Source organism: Sturnus vulgaris, chromosome 1 (assembly GCF_052056855.1).
Source record: "Sturnus vulgaris isolate bStuVul1 chromosome 1, bStuVul1.hap1, whole genome shotgun sequence".
Classification (NCBI taxonomy): domain Eukaryota; kingdom Metazoa; phylum Chordata; class Aves; order Passeriformes; family Sturnidae; genus Sturnus; species Sturnus vulgaris.
The window spans coordinates 30,114,100-30,134,848 of NC_142243.1; the positions used below are offsets into that span (position 1 = coordinate 30,114,100).

At 37.6% G+C, this 20,749-nt stretch overlaps 1 protein-coding gene across 19 annotated transcripts in view; it reads left to right on the forward strand.

The window, feature by feature from the left end:
* HDAC9 (histone deacetylase 9) overlaps positions 1-20,749 on the forward strand; it is a 457,908-nt gene that overhangs the window by 309,205 nt on the left and 127,954 nt on the right. For all 19 annotated transcript variants that reach the window (XM_014894384.2, XM_088162701.1, XM_088162750.1 and 16 more), the window contains 3 exons: positions 1,362-1,539; positions 8,086-8,219; positions 15,898-16,018. In XM_014894384.2, the coding sequence (XP_014749870.2) occupies positions 1,362-1,539; positions 8,086-8,219; positions 15,898-16,018 (433 nt within the window). The remainder of the gene's footprint in view (positions 1-1,361; positions 1,540-8,085; positions 8,220-15,897; positions 16,019-20,749) is intronic.

A 20,749-nucleotide genomic window follows, 5' to 3' on the forward strand; every position in this document is an offset into this window, starting at 1 on the left:
TCATTTAGTCACTTTTGACAAGGTCCCAGGTGATTTACCTTTCCCATGACCTTATGTCTTTTCACTGAAGTAGTGACCCTCGATATTAATGTGGGTTTTGAGGCTGCTTTTTAAAGCATTTATTATAATTTCAGCTGTTATTGATGAGTACTTGTGTGCATAAAGGCCTTTTTTATTACATGGAGGGTAGACAGCCTCACATCCCATGAGCTGCCGATTTATTTTGCAGTGTGCAATGGGCTGGGGTACTCCCACCTGCCTTCCCACACAGCCTGAACTCAGCTTCACCTCTGTGAGCAGCCAGCAATCTCTTCTTGACCAAGCTAGGCCTCTGAGCTGCTGTCCCAAGCAACCACACACAGCAATGCTAATTGTTACTGGTTTATTAAAAAAAAAAAAAAGAAAAAGCCTCATGCATATATATATTCCTGTATATATGTATATTGAGCCCATTTGAGGATAAACAGCCTGCAGTTGTAAGTCACAAGTGTGAATTTCAACTGAATTCATATTAAGTGGTTTGAAAATGTTTCTCTTTCTGTTGAGGTTCTGGGACTACACACACAGAAAAAAAGAAAATCAGAAAGGAAAGGGTTTGAGAAGCAATCCTACTCCGTGGAGTGAGCCAGGTTCCTACCGGCTTCACGGGGTTTTAGCCTTTGTCATGTCAGCAAAAGTGACCATCTGTTGACAAAACAGAAGAGAAAATCTTCTTTTCTACTCTGTTACAGTCTTTTCACACCTGCCTATTTCCCTCAAGTGTTTGCCTCTGCCTACAGCCAGCAGCAGTTATGACAAAAAGAGATGGTTCCTAAGTGAGATCTCACATAACAATTCCTGAATTTCTAAACGATTTGTGAAAACTTATATACAAATCATTGCTGCTTTCCAGGCAGCTCTGGGAACTGAGTTAACCGTAGAAACTTGACTCATATTTGCTCAGCGTATTTGGTACTGAGTAGGAAGAACATCACTTTTCACTTTCACTGCTGTGGGAAAATTTAAATTCTATTTGTGCAGCATCATAAAATGCATGTTCTAACATCATATTATGTATTCAATATGTTAGAAAAACTTTGTCTTTTATAAGCCTTTGCATGTGAAGCTGTCTTTCCTGTCAGGGAGAACTGACAGGTTGCCTGCCATCACCTACTCTCTAGCAAAGGCAGTAGCCCACACTGCCATCAACATCTGTTGAATGGATTTATTGAGTGGGTCTTAGGTGCAAGTTGGGGGGTGGGAGTTCCCACTGTTTATTACAGCCCTGACCTAATGAACTTAATTTGTTGACATGTTTCCCTCAGTGTTTTACTTGATCCCATCTCACATTTCTTTCTCCTGTGCTGTTTTCTTGGAAACAGGAGTTCCTGGCACATCAGCATGTCCACCAGTTGCAAATCTACCAGGCTCAGATGGCTACAGTTGGCATGGCAGGATCAGATAAACATCGACCACTTTCCAGGACCCCATCTTCCCCCTCTGACTCCACATTATCTCACCCAGACATGGACCAGCCTGGCCAGCATGTCTACACAACTGGTAGGATTCCCTAAAGACTGTTTTTAATAGGCAGGGCAAATGCATTTGTTCATGTGGGATCAACAGACTTAAATGCCTCAAATACCTCCTGCAGCAATGAGTTCAGTTTTAGCCCTATTGCTCCTCTGTTTTATGATGCTCTACTGGCACCAACTCAACCAGTGCAGCTGATAAATCACAGGGTTAATATTCACATAGTCATAAATTATTATCATTGACTGGCTCTGGCAATAGAGAAACAGGTGCATTTTTGGTGCCTTTAAGTCATTTATAGCTTTTCCTTTCATTTCCCTATTCTCTGATTCTCCTTTGTGTTCTTGTTGCCTGTTTTGTAAAGAGACCACCAAAAAGTTGAAGAAAGACCACCAATAAGGAGGAAAACTGTGATGTAATTCTCAATGTCTTAATTTGACAAATAAGTCTCTCTTCAAGGTTGCTTTCTCTAAAGAAAGAGCAAAGTTGTAGGCATGACTAAGTGACATTGGCTACCACTTCTGTGTCATTCAACAGTTGTGTGGAGTCTGTACAGAGGCAGGTTTTATGCTTAGGTCCTGAACATTCCAGTTGCTCAGGGAGCATGGACTGTCCAAAATAAAGCGATTAGAACCCCAAAAATCTTCAGTCAAAGGAAGGAAAACGACCACAGAAACCTAATTTCGTATTGTGGGTCATCTAACCTTGCATGAGGGTCCATCCTTTTAAAAGCCTGAATTTCAGTATAACGTTTGAGCATGGTCAGAAGGGAAGAGTCACTTAGTGCACAAAGAAAAATAAAAGGGGGGGAAATAAATAATTGCAGTTACTGTTTATGAAGGTTTATGCTAGAAGTATATTTCCTTCAGCTGGCAGAATTTCCCATGCCCTGAAAATCTTCATCTTTTCAGGCCATGACCATAGATTTACATAGGATTGAGTCCTTAATGGGCACTGTAGCAACTGTGTGAGACAGTATGCTCTCCTGTCTTTCCAATTAGAATATGAACTGAGAAACCAAAAATGTATTATTATTGTTGGGTAAAAAACATTTGAGTTGTACAGAAACAAACATACTAATTCACTTTCCATGAGTTTCTCCAAAAAGAACAGCTGCATATAAACAGGAGTCTTAGACCAAGCCACTGTATTTCTAGTTGTGTTCGTGGAGTCCCCAAAACACTGTAAACTTATTCCAAGATTTGCAGAGCACACCAAAAGTGAGCTCACTGTGTGTAAGCTTCACTGTCCCTTTCACAAATCTGCAGTTCCACTGAAAAAGTTGAATGGAGTTACGGGTGTAAAAGCTGCTGCTTCAGCCTGATTGCTCAGGTTTACTGACACCTCCTTTTATAATCCTCAGTAATGGGAGTAGGGTCAAGGGGGTTACATAGATCTGTGGACTTGTGGTATTAGTGGAACTAATCAAGAAAGAAAGTGTGAAGTTGAGATGGAAAAATAAGAGGAGTGAAATTATGTATGACAAACACTGAATGGAGACGGTGATGGGAAAGGGACATCCAGCATAAAGGGCTCAAGATGTGACACAAAGAAACCTGATAAATTCAGCAATGGAAATGCAGTCAGATTAGGCAGAGTCAATATTTACCCTTTTAGTAAAGCATTGCTACACGAACACCAGTGCAAAGAGAGGGAGAAAAAAAGAGAGAGGAGAGAGAAGAGGAGAAGAGAGGAAGAGAGGATGGCAGGATGGAAGGAAGGCCAGCATTGCAACTGAAATTCTCAGTCCTTCACTGAATTCCTTTTTCAAAATATGAAGCAATTTTTTCTTGAATTTCTGTTTCTTGTTTTATTGAATCTTTTATCCTCCCTCCACTGCTCAATTCAAGATAATAATCTCTATTCATTACTGAAAAAAAGAAATAAAATCTTCCTATTTTCATCTGCCCTGAAACTTTGTGCCTCTGCTCCTCCACCTCTGCTCCGTACCCTCAGCTCTTTTACATTCTCTAGGTACTGGCTGAGGAGGGTGTGGTCTGTACCTGTACAAGCTGTATCTATGCTAATAGCCAGTACCCCTGGCTGATCCACCAGATCTCGCAGAGCACATAGCTCTGTATTCACAGTTAAGCCTTTCCTTTCTGTTTAAAAAATCTCCTTCCCTGACATGTGTCTAAGCTTACAGACTTACACATGTAACCTTTATCACTCCAGTTTTTTGAGTACATTGAAAAAAGCTATTTTTTATGTTATGAGATTGACACCTTTGGAGCAACAACGAACAGAAACTTTGCAACATCAACAGTTCTAATAGAGTTTCTGTGAAAAAAAAACAACAACAAAACAATCTGTGTATTATTAACAAAAGGGATGTTATGGTATAGAATGACTTTATCTGTGCATACCATTTCCTGGATCTGGATGGTGCCCTAGCATTGTCACTCAAAGAAAGAAACTCAGACCTAGTTTTTGTTTATTCTTATATGGCCTTTAGAAAATCCTTTAGGATGGAAATCCTGAGGAATGTGGTCTGATCACAGTGCTCAGCTGTTCTGAGCAGAGTTGGACTACAAATCTCTGGAGGTCCCTGCCAACATGAGCTATCCTATGGTTCTGTGATTTTCTTCCTTAAGAGAGCACAAGCTGCAACCAGCCATTGTCCACAGCAGTTACAGCACTACCAGTTTTAAAAGCATGGAAGGAAGGAATGAGTGTATGGAAAGGGGGAAAATTCTAGTGTATCATGAAGCAAGGGCAAATTCAGACTCTAGAAATTAATGTAATAACATGTCCCTGCCTTGAGTTATTATTTACTGTTATGGGCTTTTTTTTTTCCTATTTAAAGACAATATATTCTTGGAAGAGAAAAAAAGTTAGGAGGAAAACTGTTGTAGCAGATTATTACAGGGGCATCAAATTGAGCCCATATTTTTGTGAGTCATGAGAAAAAAGCCTTTAGCCAAATTTGTGAAGGGAATCAGAACAGTAATTATTGTGAGAGTTAAGCAATATATATACAGTATATACACAAGATAATGAGTTAAAGGTGGAAAAAAAATAAAGTCCACTTAATTTTCATTTAGGCAGTTTACAGAATATTTGACATTATTTAGTTCAGATTTTTTGTTGGAATAATTTATTAGATATTCTTCCCTTGGGTTTTCCTATTGGCACTGTTGTTATCCAGGGCAATTAATCTTCTTCAAAGCATGCTGTTAGCCAATGATTTTTAGGTCTCTCCCCTCTGTTTAAAATATTATTAAAAGAAACTGACCCGAATAAAGTATTTTTGAAATGAATGAGTGCTAGGGAGTCTCCACCAGGAAAATCTTGGTTTTTGCTGATTAATGCAAGTTCAGTTTCTTTTGTCCTGTGTCCCCTATCATTATATGGTTCAGTGGTGGCACCATTCCCATCTGTCTTCAGGGCCACATTCTGACCTCAGTAATATTGGTGTAAATCCAGAATAAATCCACCAGTCTCAGTGGAGCTGCTCAGATTTACACAAGGAATCTGAGAGCAGAATCTGGCTGTAGGCATTTGTTCTGGAGAGACAGAATAACCATCTTTTATTAATATTTCACAGCAGTCTGCAATTGAAAACAGTTGTCTCCCTCATATCCCTCTCTCTCTCTCTCTCCCTTTTTTTTTTTTTTTTTTTGGGGATGGGGAGATTATTGGCTGAATCCTGTTAGGGAAATCCTACAGGCTATTTTTAGCAGTAAGCTCTATTGCTGCATTCTGGTATTGTACCAAGCACATGTGCTGTATGACCAGCAGCCACACATCTGAATCACTTGCACATCCTAAATCAATTTAAAAGCTTGCAATAAATGAAAACATATATTTCAGTCTTTTCTTAAGTCAATTAATCCTCCCAGATACAAATTTTGCACTCAGTGATGTGAATATCTTGGTATTTTAAAGTTTGGAGCAGATGCTTCTGCCATGCAATACTAACCTGACCTTATTAAACTGATTTTTGATTCTGAAAAAATAACTCACCTACAACAAAATTACACTTTTAGTTATATTCTATTTCCGGAAAAGTACTAAGCAAAGGAAGTTTATGTCAACCAGAGGAGGCATCCCGAATACACAGTTTGAAATTGGTTGCAACCCTGATACAGGTAATCAAAAAGTGTCATTATTACACCCGACTGTATAAAAAACATAGTAACATGTTTTTTATTTATTAATATTATTTCTATTACCTGCTATTTGGACTATTCAAGTAAGAAGAATAGAAAATTAATTGAAAGAATGGCAGGTAGAAGATACTTTCAACTTACAGCAATTTTTTCTTAATGTTTAACAAGCATTTCTATTCAAAACCATTTGATGTAACAGCTTATTCTACCTGAAAGCTTCTGAAAGTCCTGATGCCTGTAGAGTTAGCATATAAACAGCTTCCCTGTTGGTCAGGGGGATGGGAGGAAACATTTTCTTATCTGTTGGTATAATGGCCACTGCCAAACTGGACAAGCTGAGTAGGCAACAGACTGCAGAATTTAAAACTGTGATGGACAAGAAAAGGAAAGTGAAGTATGTGAGCATGCACTTATTTGTGTGCATACTTCCAAGTCGCTTCCAAGACCTAATGACAGAGCAGCAAAGAACAGCAGAGAAAAGAAATTATTAACTGCTTTGACAATGCCAGCATGTACTTTAAGCTGCATTAGCTTATTAGCTCCAGGTTTTCACTGGTTCTTTTTTTATTTAAAAGAAAACAGAATAAGAAAGTAAATACAAAAATTTATTGCTAATGAACTATTATGTTTGCTGGATATTCATTTAGCCTAATTATACTGCAGTTAGGTATTATATTTGCATTCTCCTTACACTTTACATAAGTGTATTATCATTTTGGCTTAAATACCAAGATCCCAAAGGATCAGTTGTAAAGTGCATGAGCTAAGAAATATGGCAGCATAAATATTTCTAGAGCAGCATAACTTCTGGCTGGCTTCTAACTGAATTATCTCAGAACCTTAACTTTGACTCACCCACGATGTATACAGGCTCTTATTCAGCAGAGCTTTTAAAGACTTTATTGATGTTCAATACCCATTATAGAACTTTGTTAAATAAGGGTGGTATTGAACATTTTGTTTAATCTGGACTTTAATTCTGTATTTTCTTAACTGGCTGACTTTTCAGTAGCAGGCTAATACAATTTTCCCAGAACTCTGTTGGCATCCCCAGTAGTGGTGGCACATAAGAAAGATGTTTTGGATGCCAAGTATTGCAGCTTGGAGAAATTGTTAATTTGAGTCTCTTTCAACTGCAAGGGAAAGAAAAAAGCCAAATGTTTCTCAAATGAAAATGGTCCACATAGGGGTAAGGAAAATAATTTTTGTTCCAGACATGTCTAGGAGAAATGCAAAGAACAAGTAAATACAGAAAATCATTTTTCAGTGTTTCAGACTTGGTTGGAAAGCCTTGAAAATTGAATTTAGCTTGAGCCTACTCACTAAGATTTCTCTTTTGCTCCCAATACAGAGCTACAGAGCAATGTGATATTGATAGCTTTTTTGTATAAAGCTGTTCTGTCCTTGCATAAATGACCATAGAAAATTCGAAAGGTACCTTGCGCTTGCAGTCAAACAACAGGATTTGATCCTAATTGAGTAGTGGGTGGAACTTTTTTCTTTTTAATGGAAAAGGACTCTGGCTGCCACTGTTTCAACTCTCTGAAACATCCATTTGATATGCTTTGAGATCTGGAGTTAATATAGTATTAGTTAAGCAGTAAAACTGCAGAGTGCCATTGCCATTTCATAATTTATTTTTAAAGGTTTCTCTAAATTATATTCTTTACACTTTTATGCAGGTTAAAATCTTTAACTAACTTTACCCACTGAAGAAAGAGAAAACAAATGATTTTTTTTTCTAGCCATAAAATCTTTCAAAAGGCATCACCCAAATCCCCTTCTTCTTTGCAGTTAATTGTATAATTTCTTGAGAATTAATCTTTGCTTTATTGGCATCACAAGATTCACCTTGTAAATCAGAATTCAGGGTTTCACAAAGGAAAAAGAAATTTAGGTCCAGAGAAGGGCAACAAAGCTGGTGAAGGGTCTGAAGAGTGATGCCTGTAAGGAGCACCTGAGTGAGCTGGAGGTGTTTGACCTGGAGAAAAGGAGGTTCAAGGGAGACCTTATTGCTCTCTACACTGCCTGAAAGGAGGCTGGAGCCAGGTGGGAATTGGTCTCTTCTCCCAGAAGAACAGCAACAGGACATGAGGACATGGCCTTAGGCTGTGGGAGGGGAGGTTCAGGTCCAGGCTGGACATCAGTAAGAATTCCTTCCCAGGGTTGTCAGGCATGGAATGGGCTTCCCAGGGAGGTGGTGAAGTCACCATCCCAGGAGATGTTCGACAAACAACTGTTCATGGCACTCAGTGGTCTGGTCTACTTGACAAGGTGGAGATAGGTCAAAGATTGGGCTCGATGATCTTGGAGATCTTTTCCAACCTAAATGATTCAGTGGGATTTTCACCTTGCTGTAACTGTCAAATAAAATCCAGTTTTGCTAAAGTATGTATGACAGGGAACAGCATAACTTGCATTTGTTTCATTTGTTTCTTATTGTGCTGTCTTTGTGCTGAAGGTGTTGTGTATGACAGTCTGATGCTGAAGCACCAGTGCATGTGTGGGAACTATGCTAATCACCCCGAACATGCTGGAAGAATCCAAAGCATCTGGTCAAGGCTCCAAGAAACTGGGTTGCTAAACAAGTGCGAGGTAATTAAAAATTAAGACCAGATACTTGACTTGTTAAAGTAAATAGCAAACTTATTAACTCCTAAACCTGTCTTATTTCTGTAATAAGAGAGCAATTTGTTTTAGGAATTATTTGGTCTTAAGTGATAATATTAATGCATTATAGGAAAGCACACTTCCCAATCAGAAAATAAAGAATTTAAACAGTGTCATGCATCCACACGCACCAGAATATAAAACCCAGACATGATTATTCCCCACCTTTTTATAAAGGAATGTAGACAAGCAGTAGTCCAATAGTAAGTGCAGTCCTCCCAATAGCATGGCTCTTAATTTTTTCAAGCAGATAAGGATTTTACTTCTGTAGCTTAGAACATTTTTTAAATACTATTTGTATCACTCCATAAGCACATTGCATCTTGTTTTTTTCCAGACTTCAAAGTGTGTTTTCACAGCATGCTCCTTTACCTGGCGTAAAACAGGTCCCATGTGAAGCCCCAAGGCATTCAAGAAAAATCTTCTAGTCAACAGCAAATTTGTAATTTCTTTCTGCAACTATTTCCCTCAAAAAATTGCATATTAAACCATGTTTGAATAAAATATTGTCTGTGGGGCTCTTATATGGATTTGGGTTAATTAAAAGTAGGTTTTTCTTACCATTCCCTGCTTCCTGTGAGTTTTGCAGCACTGTCAACTTTTGCAGAAACCTGTGGCAATCGCAGGTGTTTACTGCACTGCTGCACAAGTTAACAGAGTTCAGCAAAAATTTGCTAATGTTTTGCATGATCTCCAAATTTCCAGGGCTCTCATGTTCTGTTTAATAACTTTTCTTTACATCCTTATGTTTTTACAAACCCAGAGGAACTGGTTCAATAGATCCCTTTGAATAGCTATTAGCGGATGTCCCCAAAGACTCTCTGTGGGTAGCTCAGTGTCCTGGCCAGTGAGATATTGCAAGAGCTGTAAATGGATTTGTTGTATACCCTCATCTAACTAGATGGCAGCACTCTAACAGGCTAATTCTTTTTTATTTTTTTTAGGTTAGATAATTTTTTCTGTGTTCAAGAAGATTTTCTTTCAGCAAGGCCCTTAAGGCCACCTATCACATAAGTGATTTCACTGGGGAATCACATACTTCAAGATTAAGTTAAACATGCAGCTGAGTGCTCTACTAAAATAAAGCCTAGTTACCTTCTTGACTCAGGACTCTGTATTATAAAGAAAAGACAAGAGAGGGAAAATAAGTAAAATGCTGTGTGCTCTTATGTACTGCTTTTTTTCACTAACAAACAGCTGCTGCTGAACAGTAAATTGTGTGGCTCTGTAAAAGGTGCAAAATGAAAAAATGGTGTATGTTAGTTTGAGATGCATGCAGTGCATCTGGAAGATTTAAAGTTTCTTCTTGGAATTCTAAAATTTCAAAACCTGAAGCACAGCCTATTAGATCTTGCATAATCAAGTGAGGGGGGGAGAGAGGAAAAAGTCACTTCATGTTGAACTGCATTCAGCTATTTTTGACCCCAACTGTGTGCTTTGAAATGAGGCTGGAATGTGAAATGAGCTGTCAAAACGTAAACCCTGATCATAAAACTAAGGAGTCTCAGTATGAAGCTAGTACATAGATCTGGCGTTTATCTAGATCCTCTTATGTAGCTAGAGACAGAATTATATTTGGTGATGCAATCTGTCCTTTGTTTCACTAAATTATCTAGCACGTGCCTGACTTCAAACAAGTGCTTAAAACTGCTCACTTTCCAAAATAAGAAAGGCTACAGTGACACACTTAATTGGTGCTCTGTTTCTTTAGAAAGTCATTCAGCTGAATCGATAACTTGTGTCACTAAAAGGAGTCGTTTTTGCATTATTCAAGATATAAAAAGCCACCATCAAGCTGCTTTCTGGAATATACCAGAGTATATATAGAGTGCATAGTGAAAAGATCATGGGCAACTGCACTGTCACTTCTGCTGAATTCTGAATGCCCCCTCACTCATGAACACTACAATTTCTTAATATAGTTTCTCAATATAATTTCACACCGTTTTTGTCAGAAGGAGTGGGGAGATAACTGGTTAGGTTTTGCCACGTGCATTACCTCATACACCTAGTCTAAAGGGCAGGTTAGCAACAACAACCTGCAGAAGCCACTTAGGAAATCATCTGCACTTCATGGTGAAATTTTTGCCTCTCTAACTAAAACAGTAATCCCACAGGAGGGCTGCAGTCCTACTCTTTGTCTGATAAGGAGTTTTAGGATCAAAAGGGGTTCAGTGGGAGGTAGGTCAGATTTTGTTACCTTGTACCTTGGGCACAGGTTTGTTTAGAGGGCCCTCCCTATTTTCATAAATTAACAAGAAACTCTTATGAAAATGAACAACCTGCATCTCTATGACCCTCGTTATCTATAGCAGGGAGCTTTATGTGGTTCCTAAATCCTTTAGTGTGGATTAACTCCTCTCACACAGCTCAGATCTGTGGCAATAGAGAGATGACTGGCTGAGTGTACAGAGAATTGGTACCTCTAACTTAGCATAGGATGATGAAAGTCATACAGACTAGACTGGCACCATGCTTGCTGCAGTTCGTAGATTAATTTAGGCAGACTAATCTAAGCTTAATGTATTGCCTTTATATTTACCTGTACATATTACTCATGCTGACCCCATTTGTTTTTAAAATACAACTTTGTAAAATCATAACAAGGTTTGAATGGGGTACACAAGCTGTGTATTTTTACAAAATAAAAAGTGTCTGAGACTGTTCCCTACCCCTGCAGCCAACTGGCATGGAAGGCCCATGTTCACCAGGAATGCTTCACATGCCAGTGACCAAACTATGTCTGGGAGTTGTTTGGGAGAGTGCTAGCTGCTGCTCAGCCAAAACAGTATGAAGGACCACTTTAGCAATTTAATAGTACAGATGATTGTATTACTCTGCCTGGGAATGTTTCCTGGCACTGCTTAGTTTGCTGCTGCAGACACAGCCAGGAGGACTTGCTTTTCCAGACTGTATTTTGTCTTTCTAGCCGTAGATATTTGTGTTCTAGAATTGTTCAAACAACAGATTGGAGGACTTTTGCTAAACAAAAAAATTAGTTTTAGCTTCCAGATTATTTTTTAAATCATATCCTACTTCCAAACAGATAGATTAATTCCTCCATTGGATTCCTCAAGACAAGGGAAAAAATACAGTTAGACCATTGCCAGTTGCAAAGACCCAGATTTGAGTTTTTTGACTGAGTTCAGGACAGGAGAGTGGAGTAATTCACACACATCCACATCTACATCCACACACACATCCATAGTGAACATTTTATAGTCCTTTTATATATGTATTAGAAAACCAAAATTAATACAAAATATTTTTGCATTGGTTTCAAAGTTTTATGTATGTCTGCTGAAATGCCTGTTTGGTGTTTGTCTGTAGAACAGACAGTTATCAAATGCAGACGGGGCAGGTAAAGATGCAAAGATATGCATAAAAACCTCCATTATCTTTTTTTCTTTTTTTTTAATTATTTTTTAGCAATTTCCTCCTGGTAAAGAGCAGTGCTTGGCTGCCTTACCTTTGAGACAAAAGGACTGAATTATGTTTTGGAGAGGAAGTATTCAAATAACTCCTTTGGAGCTGTAATTTATGCACATGACTGACATCAGGCTACAGTGATCAGCACACTTTCAGAAGAGAAAAGAAAATGTAGACATGGTCCTTCTTCATGCTCCCACCTTTACTTCCTGTAGGGACTGTGGTCCAGCAACACTTTTCAGCCTAGAATTTGTTCTGAATTTTGGTAGTTTTCTGGATTAGAGAGGCATCTTACACTTCCTGCTGTCCACACCTCATGGACTGAAGGGGAGAGAGGGAAAGAATTTAAAGTTGAGTCTGCCAGATCACATAAACTGAAATATTTGAAAAATTCCACTCTTTGAACCTCAATTTGCCACTAGAGATAAAATAATGCAGGAAAACTTAGTATTTTTTAAAGAGAAAATATATTTAGCGTGTTTAACATATTCTAAATCTCTCTAAATCACTCCAAATCTTAAAGAGTGTTAGGTACTAAATGACCAAAACATGTGAAGAGAATAAATGCATCTCTATGCGGGTGCATGTGTGTCAGAGGTGTGCTTGAAATTCCCACACGGTGGAGAGAGAGCAAAAAGTGTGAGTATACTGGCTGGCACAAGACATGTTATCTGTGAGTAGTTTTGAAGACGAGAGAATTTAACAAGTATGAGAAATCTCAGGAAGGCAGAAAAAAAATCTGAAGACCTTGTTTACAAACTTGATAGCCTAAGAGAATTTAATACAAAAAGCTGCAGTACAGGCAATGGACACATTACACTGAGACCCCAGTGAGAAATATTCTGTGTCACAATTCCTGTTAGTCTAGCAGAGAGGAAAAGGCAGCACCACTTTAGCCTTTTTGAATCTCTGTCTGTGCATGAGTTTACTCTGCTGAATGTCTAACCCAAATCTTCAAGTTAATAAAGGTTGTCTGTGTGAAAATTTAATGGTCTCTTTTTAACAGAAGACCAGACTTTGACCTTAAACTCTGTGAAAGGTAAAAACATTTTCCCGTTGTGAGGACAGTGGATTTCTAGTTCTAGACTGATTTTTCGAAGCATTCAGGTGCAAATATTTTGCTCTCCTGAGATGTATAAATGCTTCTGTTGGTGAGGGAGCTCCATATGTCAGAGGACAAAGCCAACACACAAATTGTCATACACATTAGAAAAGGATGACTTGCCTTCTACTAAGGATGTAGTAGATGGGTGGATGTATTGTTCAAATTCTCCGTAATTAAACAAATACTGTTCATCTGTTTTCCTATGCTATTCCTCCTTTTTTGTTGGCTTTATGCCAATTTTCTGCTACATTTTATACTTTGGATACTATTATGGTCAATGAAAGTTAAGAAAGACACATCCAAAAAAAAAGAGATGTGACTAAAAGTGTAGGTGTAAAGTTATACAAATGCATATGTTCTGTTGTCTGGTAACTCATGCTAGTGAGAGCCAAAAGTGATTACTTTGCATAACTGAAGTTACATGAGAGACTCTGGCAACAGACTTAGCACATATGCTTGTGTAGATCTGCTGAATCATGACATCATTGTGTGAGAACTATTCTTAGAAATTATTACAGGTAATTTTTAATGCAGTTTTTTTTCGCCCATGCAGAGCCTTAGATAGTTGATTGATTGATATGCAAAGATCCTGCAAAAATGGGATGAAAGGAACACGAAATGAGGAGATGGGGATGCAGAAACAGCACAGACATGCACTGTTTACCCTTCCCTTTCCTCCTGGCATCCACAGTGTAAATGTCTTGCTGATGTTAGAGCTGGAGAAGCCATGAAGGAAGAGCAGCTCTGGGCTCTGCCAGCTCAGATGATGGCTGCATTCCAAGGACCTCACTGCGGGGAGCAGCCTGGAGTGGGGTGTCCTCCTCAGTGCTGCTTTATTCCTTCACCAAACTGGTTCCTGCACACCCTGTTTCTACCCTAGAGAATTTGACTGGTGATACTGGGTAGGAGGTATGTTGTTGGCAAAACATTCTGGGAGACCACTTCCAGACCAGATATTCCAGAGCACCCCATTGTAAAAAGAATGGCTAGCTGCGTGTTTTTTTATAGTTAAAGGAATACGGCATTCCAGTTAATAACACTTTAAAAAATGCCAGACAATTAACGGTCTTAAATATCTCTGAGAGTTTTTGTATACCTTGTAGAAAATATGTGACCAGAGAGTGAATATTTTGCTCAAGATTCTTCAGTGTGACCTTCATAAAATTCCTTTTTACTTTTCTTATTTTATTTTATCTTTCTTAAAAGCCAGACTCCCTTCCCAGTTTTGCCGTGGAGAATTGGGTATATACATTCTAAAGGAGCTTTTTAGAAACATGGACCTTAATGAGAATGGATGAAGGAATAAATGTTACCAGTCACCTCACTTGTGAAGAAAATATTTTATCTGACCCAGAAGAACCATTACAGAGTTTACTGACTCCATGAAGTAACATAATGTGCTGCTTTTGATTGTGCAACTGTGTGTTAAAAGGATGTGAGTGCACTGCTACAAATTCTCATGTGAGACTGGGAGAGGCTTGAAGAAATTAGAGATGAAAAAGGGTTTATTAAGTCATTTAGTTCTTGGATCATTCCCTAAAATGTTCTTTCCACTGCTGTGTCTAGTCAAGTTTTAAATACTGCAAGAAATAGGGCTTCCACCATTTCCCTGAGGGGGAGCTTGTTCCACAGTCATCTAGCACTAACTCTTAGGATATTTTTCCTGATTAGTAGAAAAAATTCCCACTGCTTAACTCAATATAAATTGTGCATGGTTCTTCTGACCCCCCCATTCCCCAGGTATGTCCTCTTTTCTGTAGTGCACATTCTCCTGAATGTTCATAATATTGCTTTCCTCTCCTAGTGCAGAGGTTGGTGCTTTCCAATGTGCATGACAAGGTCTTGGATACAATAAGAATTTAATCTCCAAGAAAACTAGAATTAAATGCATTTCTGTAACAGGTAAATCAGTCTAATTGCAAATAGGGTAGTCTATTTAGATAACTGCTGTACCTGTGTATCTGTAGATCTTGAGAGTCAGACAGATCCAGTCTAAGCTGTGAGACAGTTGGCCCTCGGTGTTCATAAGGACCAGGTCTGCAAATAGGGTCCAAGTTCTTAAAATCAAGCTGTTTTCTCTTCACTTTATCCAACATCAACAGGAAAGATGATCTCAGGTCCAGAACTTTGTTGACAGTGCTGTTTATTATGCCCAATCCTGAACAAAATCTGATTCATGTTGCCGTATCTGCAAAGGCTGTGCAGCACTAGCAGAAGCAGAGAAATAAATATTTTTATGATATGCTGTAAATCCAAATACACGCAAGGAATAGATATGCCAAATAAGAAAGTGTTCGTTTTATTTTTTCTTTCCTATTTTTCTTCCTTCTTAAACTGATTTGTAGAAAGATGTCCCAGATTTTATACATCTTGTTTTGGAGCAAGTACAGGCTGGAGACCTAGTTAGAGACAGACTTCACTTACAAAAATGTAAGAAAGCAGGTGATTCATTATGTGTAAAAGCAAAAATATTAACCACACATGTTCACACGTGTATATTGATATTGATCACACATTAAAAAACTAAAAACATACAAAAATATGTTACTAAAGTATTTAAAGTTTAATTTTATTTTTCTCCCTGTCTCTCCTCATTGCGATCATGCTCCTCCTAGCAGCATAAATCACAAGTACTAGTAATGATGCAAAAACCATTAATCCTCATTCCAAACACATCTGCAGCTTACAGGTGTGACTAAGTTTTTGCTCTCTAAATCAGGTTTCTTTCTAGCCAGATTTCTCACTTAAGAAATATTTCATCTTTTGGTTTGTATCTCTTAATATATTATGTAGAAAAGAGGCAGAATATTTTCTTTTTCTTTTATGTGAAACTTTGTATTAAGATAACTCTCCTAAGGCTTAAGTGAAGCATTTTGTGATAAAGCACACACGCATTTGTTTTTCATATAGCATTACTTTAATAAACAAATCAGTGTCACATTCCTGCATGACGCAATTTCAACCCATTATTAATCATACTAAATGTTATTTCGGACCTTTACTTTTTTTTTTTTTTTCTCCCTAAATATTGTCAGTGGAATATTGTAGGCCTCTGCTGTTTTCTTTCAGCGAATTCGAGGTCGAAAAGCCAGTCTGGAGGAAATACAGCTGGTTCACTCTGAACATCATTCACTGCTGTATGGCACCAGCCCACTGAACAGACAGAAGCTGGACCCCAGGAAACTCCTAGGTCTGTACAGGCCTCTATTCTACTGAGAACAGCACATTCCAGCACTGTCATTAGTCATAGCTGGTGTCAGTTTAAAACACTTGGCAAGCAGTGTGACAAAAATTCACTTTTTCCAAATGCATTGCTATGTGCAAGGAGAATGTTACAATGGAAGCCAAATACAGATTAGCAAAATACACTGGCTGGAAAGCAGTGATATGAGTTTCTCCTCATTTTCTTCAAAAATCATCAGTGTTAACCTTTTACTGTAACTTGTTCTCCATTGGAGGTCAGTGGGAATTTTGAACACAGTTGGTTTTTTACCTCCTTCTATTCTTTGATTCGAAATCAGGAATTTGATATACACTTGCTTGTCAGAATTGTTTGTTTGCTGTTCTCATTTGCTTTACTTCAACTATTTCAGCCACTCTGTCTGCCGATACTATGCCTAAGTTTTGCTAATAAGTGAATTTTATTTTAAAGCCTTCTCATTATGCAAGATATGATAGCTTTCTGAACAACACAGAGGAAAATACATCAACATATTAAATGCACCTACGGTTGTACAGAATAGCAGAAAACTGACAGATTTTTTAATGTAAAATATCTTCATGCGCAGCCAATGCTCAGTGTATGTCTTTTACAACACAAAAGTAGGGTTAAAATGAACTCTGCTATTAGCGTAGCATGAAGCAAGTCTACTTGTCAGAAACACACAAAAACTAGTGCATTTTGGAAATAATCTGTGAGTGAAATCCTGCCCTTTATGTCCTAGCCCACTGGATGCAGCATTCTAATTCTCAGTTATTTTTATAACACTTCTTCTAAGATGTGGCGCTTTTCCTAAATGTAATCAAATACAATCCAAACAAAAATAGCATTAGCCATTAAAAGAAATTGCTACCCCAATTCTAGTAATACATAGCAATTATTTTGCTTTGGAAACTTATGCTGTTTCTTCTATAAGACAGACTTGCTTCAGGAAGTCCTAAGATCATAATGTTATATAGGTATAAACCATTTTCTTAGCCAAGACAACATCAAAACTGAAAAATTTTTACAGCAGAATAGATTCTTAGGAGCTTGAATTTCTAAGTAGGAGATCCTCCTTTTTTTTTAAAAAAAATAAGGTATTTCCAATAAAAAGTTTCTAAATTCCTGCAAAATTAAATTTGAAACATTTTTATATGATTTCAGCAACATTGCTCTATTGTCCCTTTTTGATAGTCAAGCATTTCATTTAAATTTTGTTGGGTTCAATTAATTTTTTTTTTCATTATTTAATACAACATACACTGATATATAATATTTCTCCAATTTTGGATCTCAGTGGTTGAGCAGCCTCTGGGATGCAGTGTGCAGCTGCAGATACAAGGTTAAGAATGAATGGACCTGTGTTTCTGCTGACGTACACAGAATGCAGAAAGCTCTGTTTATCTGATCTCAGGAAATCATTGTTTGGCCCACCATTCCTTACTGGACATGCTTTCCCTTTTTTATTAGACACTTAGTCCAAAACATTTTCTCTCTAAGTTTATATCAAGATCACACTCTTAGAATATATTCTGAGCATATCCTTGGCTCACTGCCTTTTTCTCTTTCTGTCTCTAGGATATTTTCTTGTTGCATCTCACATGGCCTTTTACCAAGACAAAAGTCAATAAAACACCCTTCCCACATGCTTTTGCATGTGCCTGTTTTCTGGCTGGAAGCTTCAATCATCTGGGCTTCCACACTCTTGGATAAAGGAGCCTAATTGCCTCTTACATTTTTCTAAAATGCAGTGTGACTGTTCCTGATTTTGCTGTCCGCATTTCAGTGAGGTTGAACCTAAGCAATCCCGGCATTAATATTAACATCTTTGTATATTACAGAAATTCAATATACATATACCAAAGGAAAATACATAAAGAAAATGTTTCTAATAAAAAATATCATCAATAACAACATTGTCTCAGAAAATATTTCTATTTCAAAGAAAGAGTACTATTTTTTCTACAGAAATAGTTCCATCAAATGATGGTTTTGCATCCTAATGAAAAGTAGGACCTAGCCTTCTTTTCTTTACTTCTCTATTCATTCAAAAAGACAGAGGTATCATTTGTTCACCACTTATGCTCCAGAAAACGTTTGTGTTTCCTGGTCCTCGTCAGGAGAGTGCATCTGCTTTGTATGAAGCTTTTTTTTTTTTTTTATTTTTTTAAATCATGAGCAGCTTCTGTACCTTTCAGACAGAAAAGAAACACCTGAAGGAATGAAATTTAAGCATGACTAGGGGTAGTAATGTGCTACTTGTCACTAAATGCTTATTTCAGTTTCCCTGTTCAAGGAAAAAACCTGTTCTGGAAGACTGCTAAACTACATGACTGAAAACTACTGAAATCAATGAGACTTATGTACCTATTCATCTATCCCTAATGGTTTACAAGTATTAACTTCCTTGAATTCTTGGCTTTATCTTCCCTGCATCAGGGAATGCAGCTATTCCAAATGACCACTTCAACTTCTACACTATTGTAGTTAATCTTTGGACTGATGCATTTTAGTGTGTGTTAAGCAACATGTTATATTGCATTACCATTGTCTTGACACAAAGGAAACTAATATGCAGACTATGTTGGTTTTAGTTGGTTTCATTATGGTTTCAAGTACTAGCATACAACCTTATAAATCTCTTCATATCAATTCAGGAGCAGAACAGAAAATTTCTTACAAATGTGTTTCCTTTTCCTCATTCCAGCTGTCATTAAGAAACTGTCATTCTAAGTGAAGTTTCCTGCTATTAAAAGTTTGTAAAATGAGAAATACATTGTCAACACTAAAAGATGCATCAGAAAGCATCCAATTTCAAATTAATGAAGAAATAAATACTTAGCTGAAATGCCTTTGCTCTTGAGGAATGATACTGAGAATAATCAGGTTAAAAAGTGAACACACTTTTAATTTGGGTTTGGTTTTCTTTTGAAAGTGAGTTTTTACTCATCATTTTTCCTCAGTTTATCAGACTCTCAGGCCCCAATCATCAATCTCCTAAGCAGCTTCTTTGACTTCTGTAGGGGCCTGACCTCAGTCAGTGATAGGTGCCTCAGCACCTAATTTGACAAACTAGCTTGTACTGTCTTTGTGCATTGATATTCTAGAATACAAATCTTGGAACATTTCTAATTCTATCAGTAAACAGTTGTACTGAATCTAAAGTGCTGGTTTCTACAAACTCTGCCCTAGTGCAAAGTCAAAAATATTTCACTATTTAGACTTTGTTTTCTACCTTACTTGAAGTATCCCAATATCTTCTGGGACATCAACTTCAAACATCATGAGAAATTCTCACTCCAATTCATTTTCATAATAGCTTTTTGCTATTGATGTTCATTTATGGCAGATTGTTGTGAGCTTTCATTTTTTGTGAGGCTAGCTAAGTGATGGTCTGACTTTCTTAGCCCAACATTTCCCCGTTGTTCTTTTCATGAAATTTCTATGTTTTTCTTGTTCTTCGGAGTTTGGCAACTACTATTTTTTAATGCATCATGCGATAAGAAGCGAACATTCAAGCAAAGTTCCTGATACACTGAAAAAGCTTATGTGCTTGTTTTCCCCTGTTTTAGTACTATCTTCTGATTGCTTTTAGTGCCCTTCCTCACCATCTGCTTTTCTGTTTTCACTTAGTGTTTATTGTTTTTAATAGTGTTTACCATGCACAATGTGCCTGGCTGCAGGGAGATAAATGAGAATTCATCTGTTGTGTCTTATGTCCCAACTGTGCCATGGAATTCAAGAAAAAATGTCTAGCCATTCAATAATCTAAAAATGACTTCTTTTATCTCAAATTACATCTTATGTTTCCATTAATGTCCCCTGGCACTTTAATAGCACTAATTTTTTTAGTTATCTGCTTGACACTTTTTCATCTTTCTCATAGTAAAAAGTGAAAAATTGGTCCCTGGATCTGCTTAGCAAGAAATCTGGAAACTCCAACTTGCACCTCTACTCTGACAATCTCCTGCAGCCAACATTTCCTTGCATGTCTGGGGCCATTAGGACTCATAATATGAGAATAGTCTGCATAGCTGCTGCACCTGCATTTTCCCTGGTAGCTCCACAGGAGGTTTTGTTTGGCTTCTCTCGCACACTGTGCAAACTGATCAAAGGCCTCTAGTCGGATAAAAATGCATCTTGGATTTTACTCAAAGTGTAAAGCACTTTCCTCATCCTAGACCTTGCAGTCTGGTCTCTCCTACTTCAAAGATGATGGCTTATAGTTGTCTTTATGCATTTCATTGGCACCTGCTAAACATGAGTAACTGCAGCATTCACCCCTTCCATAACAATGGGTGACTCCTCTAGGTAACTCAAGTGATTCACTATCTAATGTTTCCTCCAGATGGCAAAGTTACAAAGCCATAGGGCAGGGGAAAAGCTTATGTTCTCTTCCACAGCTGCCTTAGGATCAGATTACACACTGGGATAGGAACTGCATCAAATCCTGAGATCCTACCTGGTTTTCATACTGTCATTATCAAGATAAACAGTGAGTTTAGTAGTACCAAGAAAAAAGAGAAAAAATTAATAAAATGTGAGTATAAATATTGAGGTAAACCCTATCATATTAGGTAATGTATAGAGTAGATAACCTAGAAATTAAACCCTAAAACCTATTAAGTTTTGCTTCCCTTTAATATAATGTATTTACTAAATAATACTGAAAACAGTGGTATTTCAAGCTACGTTTTCAAAACATGAATACAATCATTG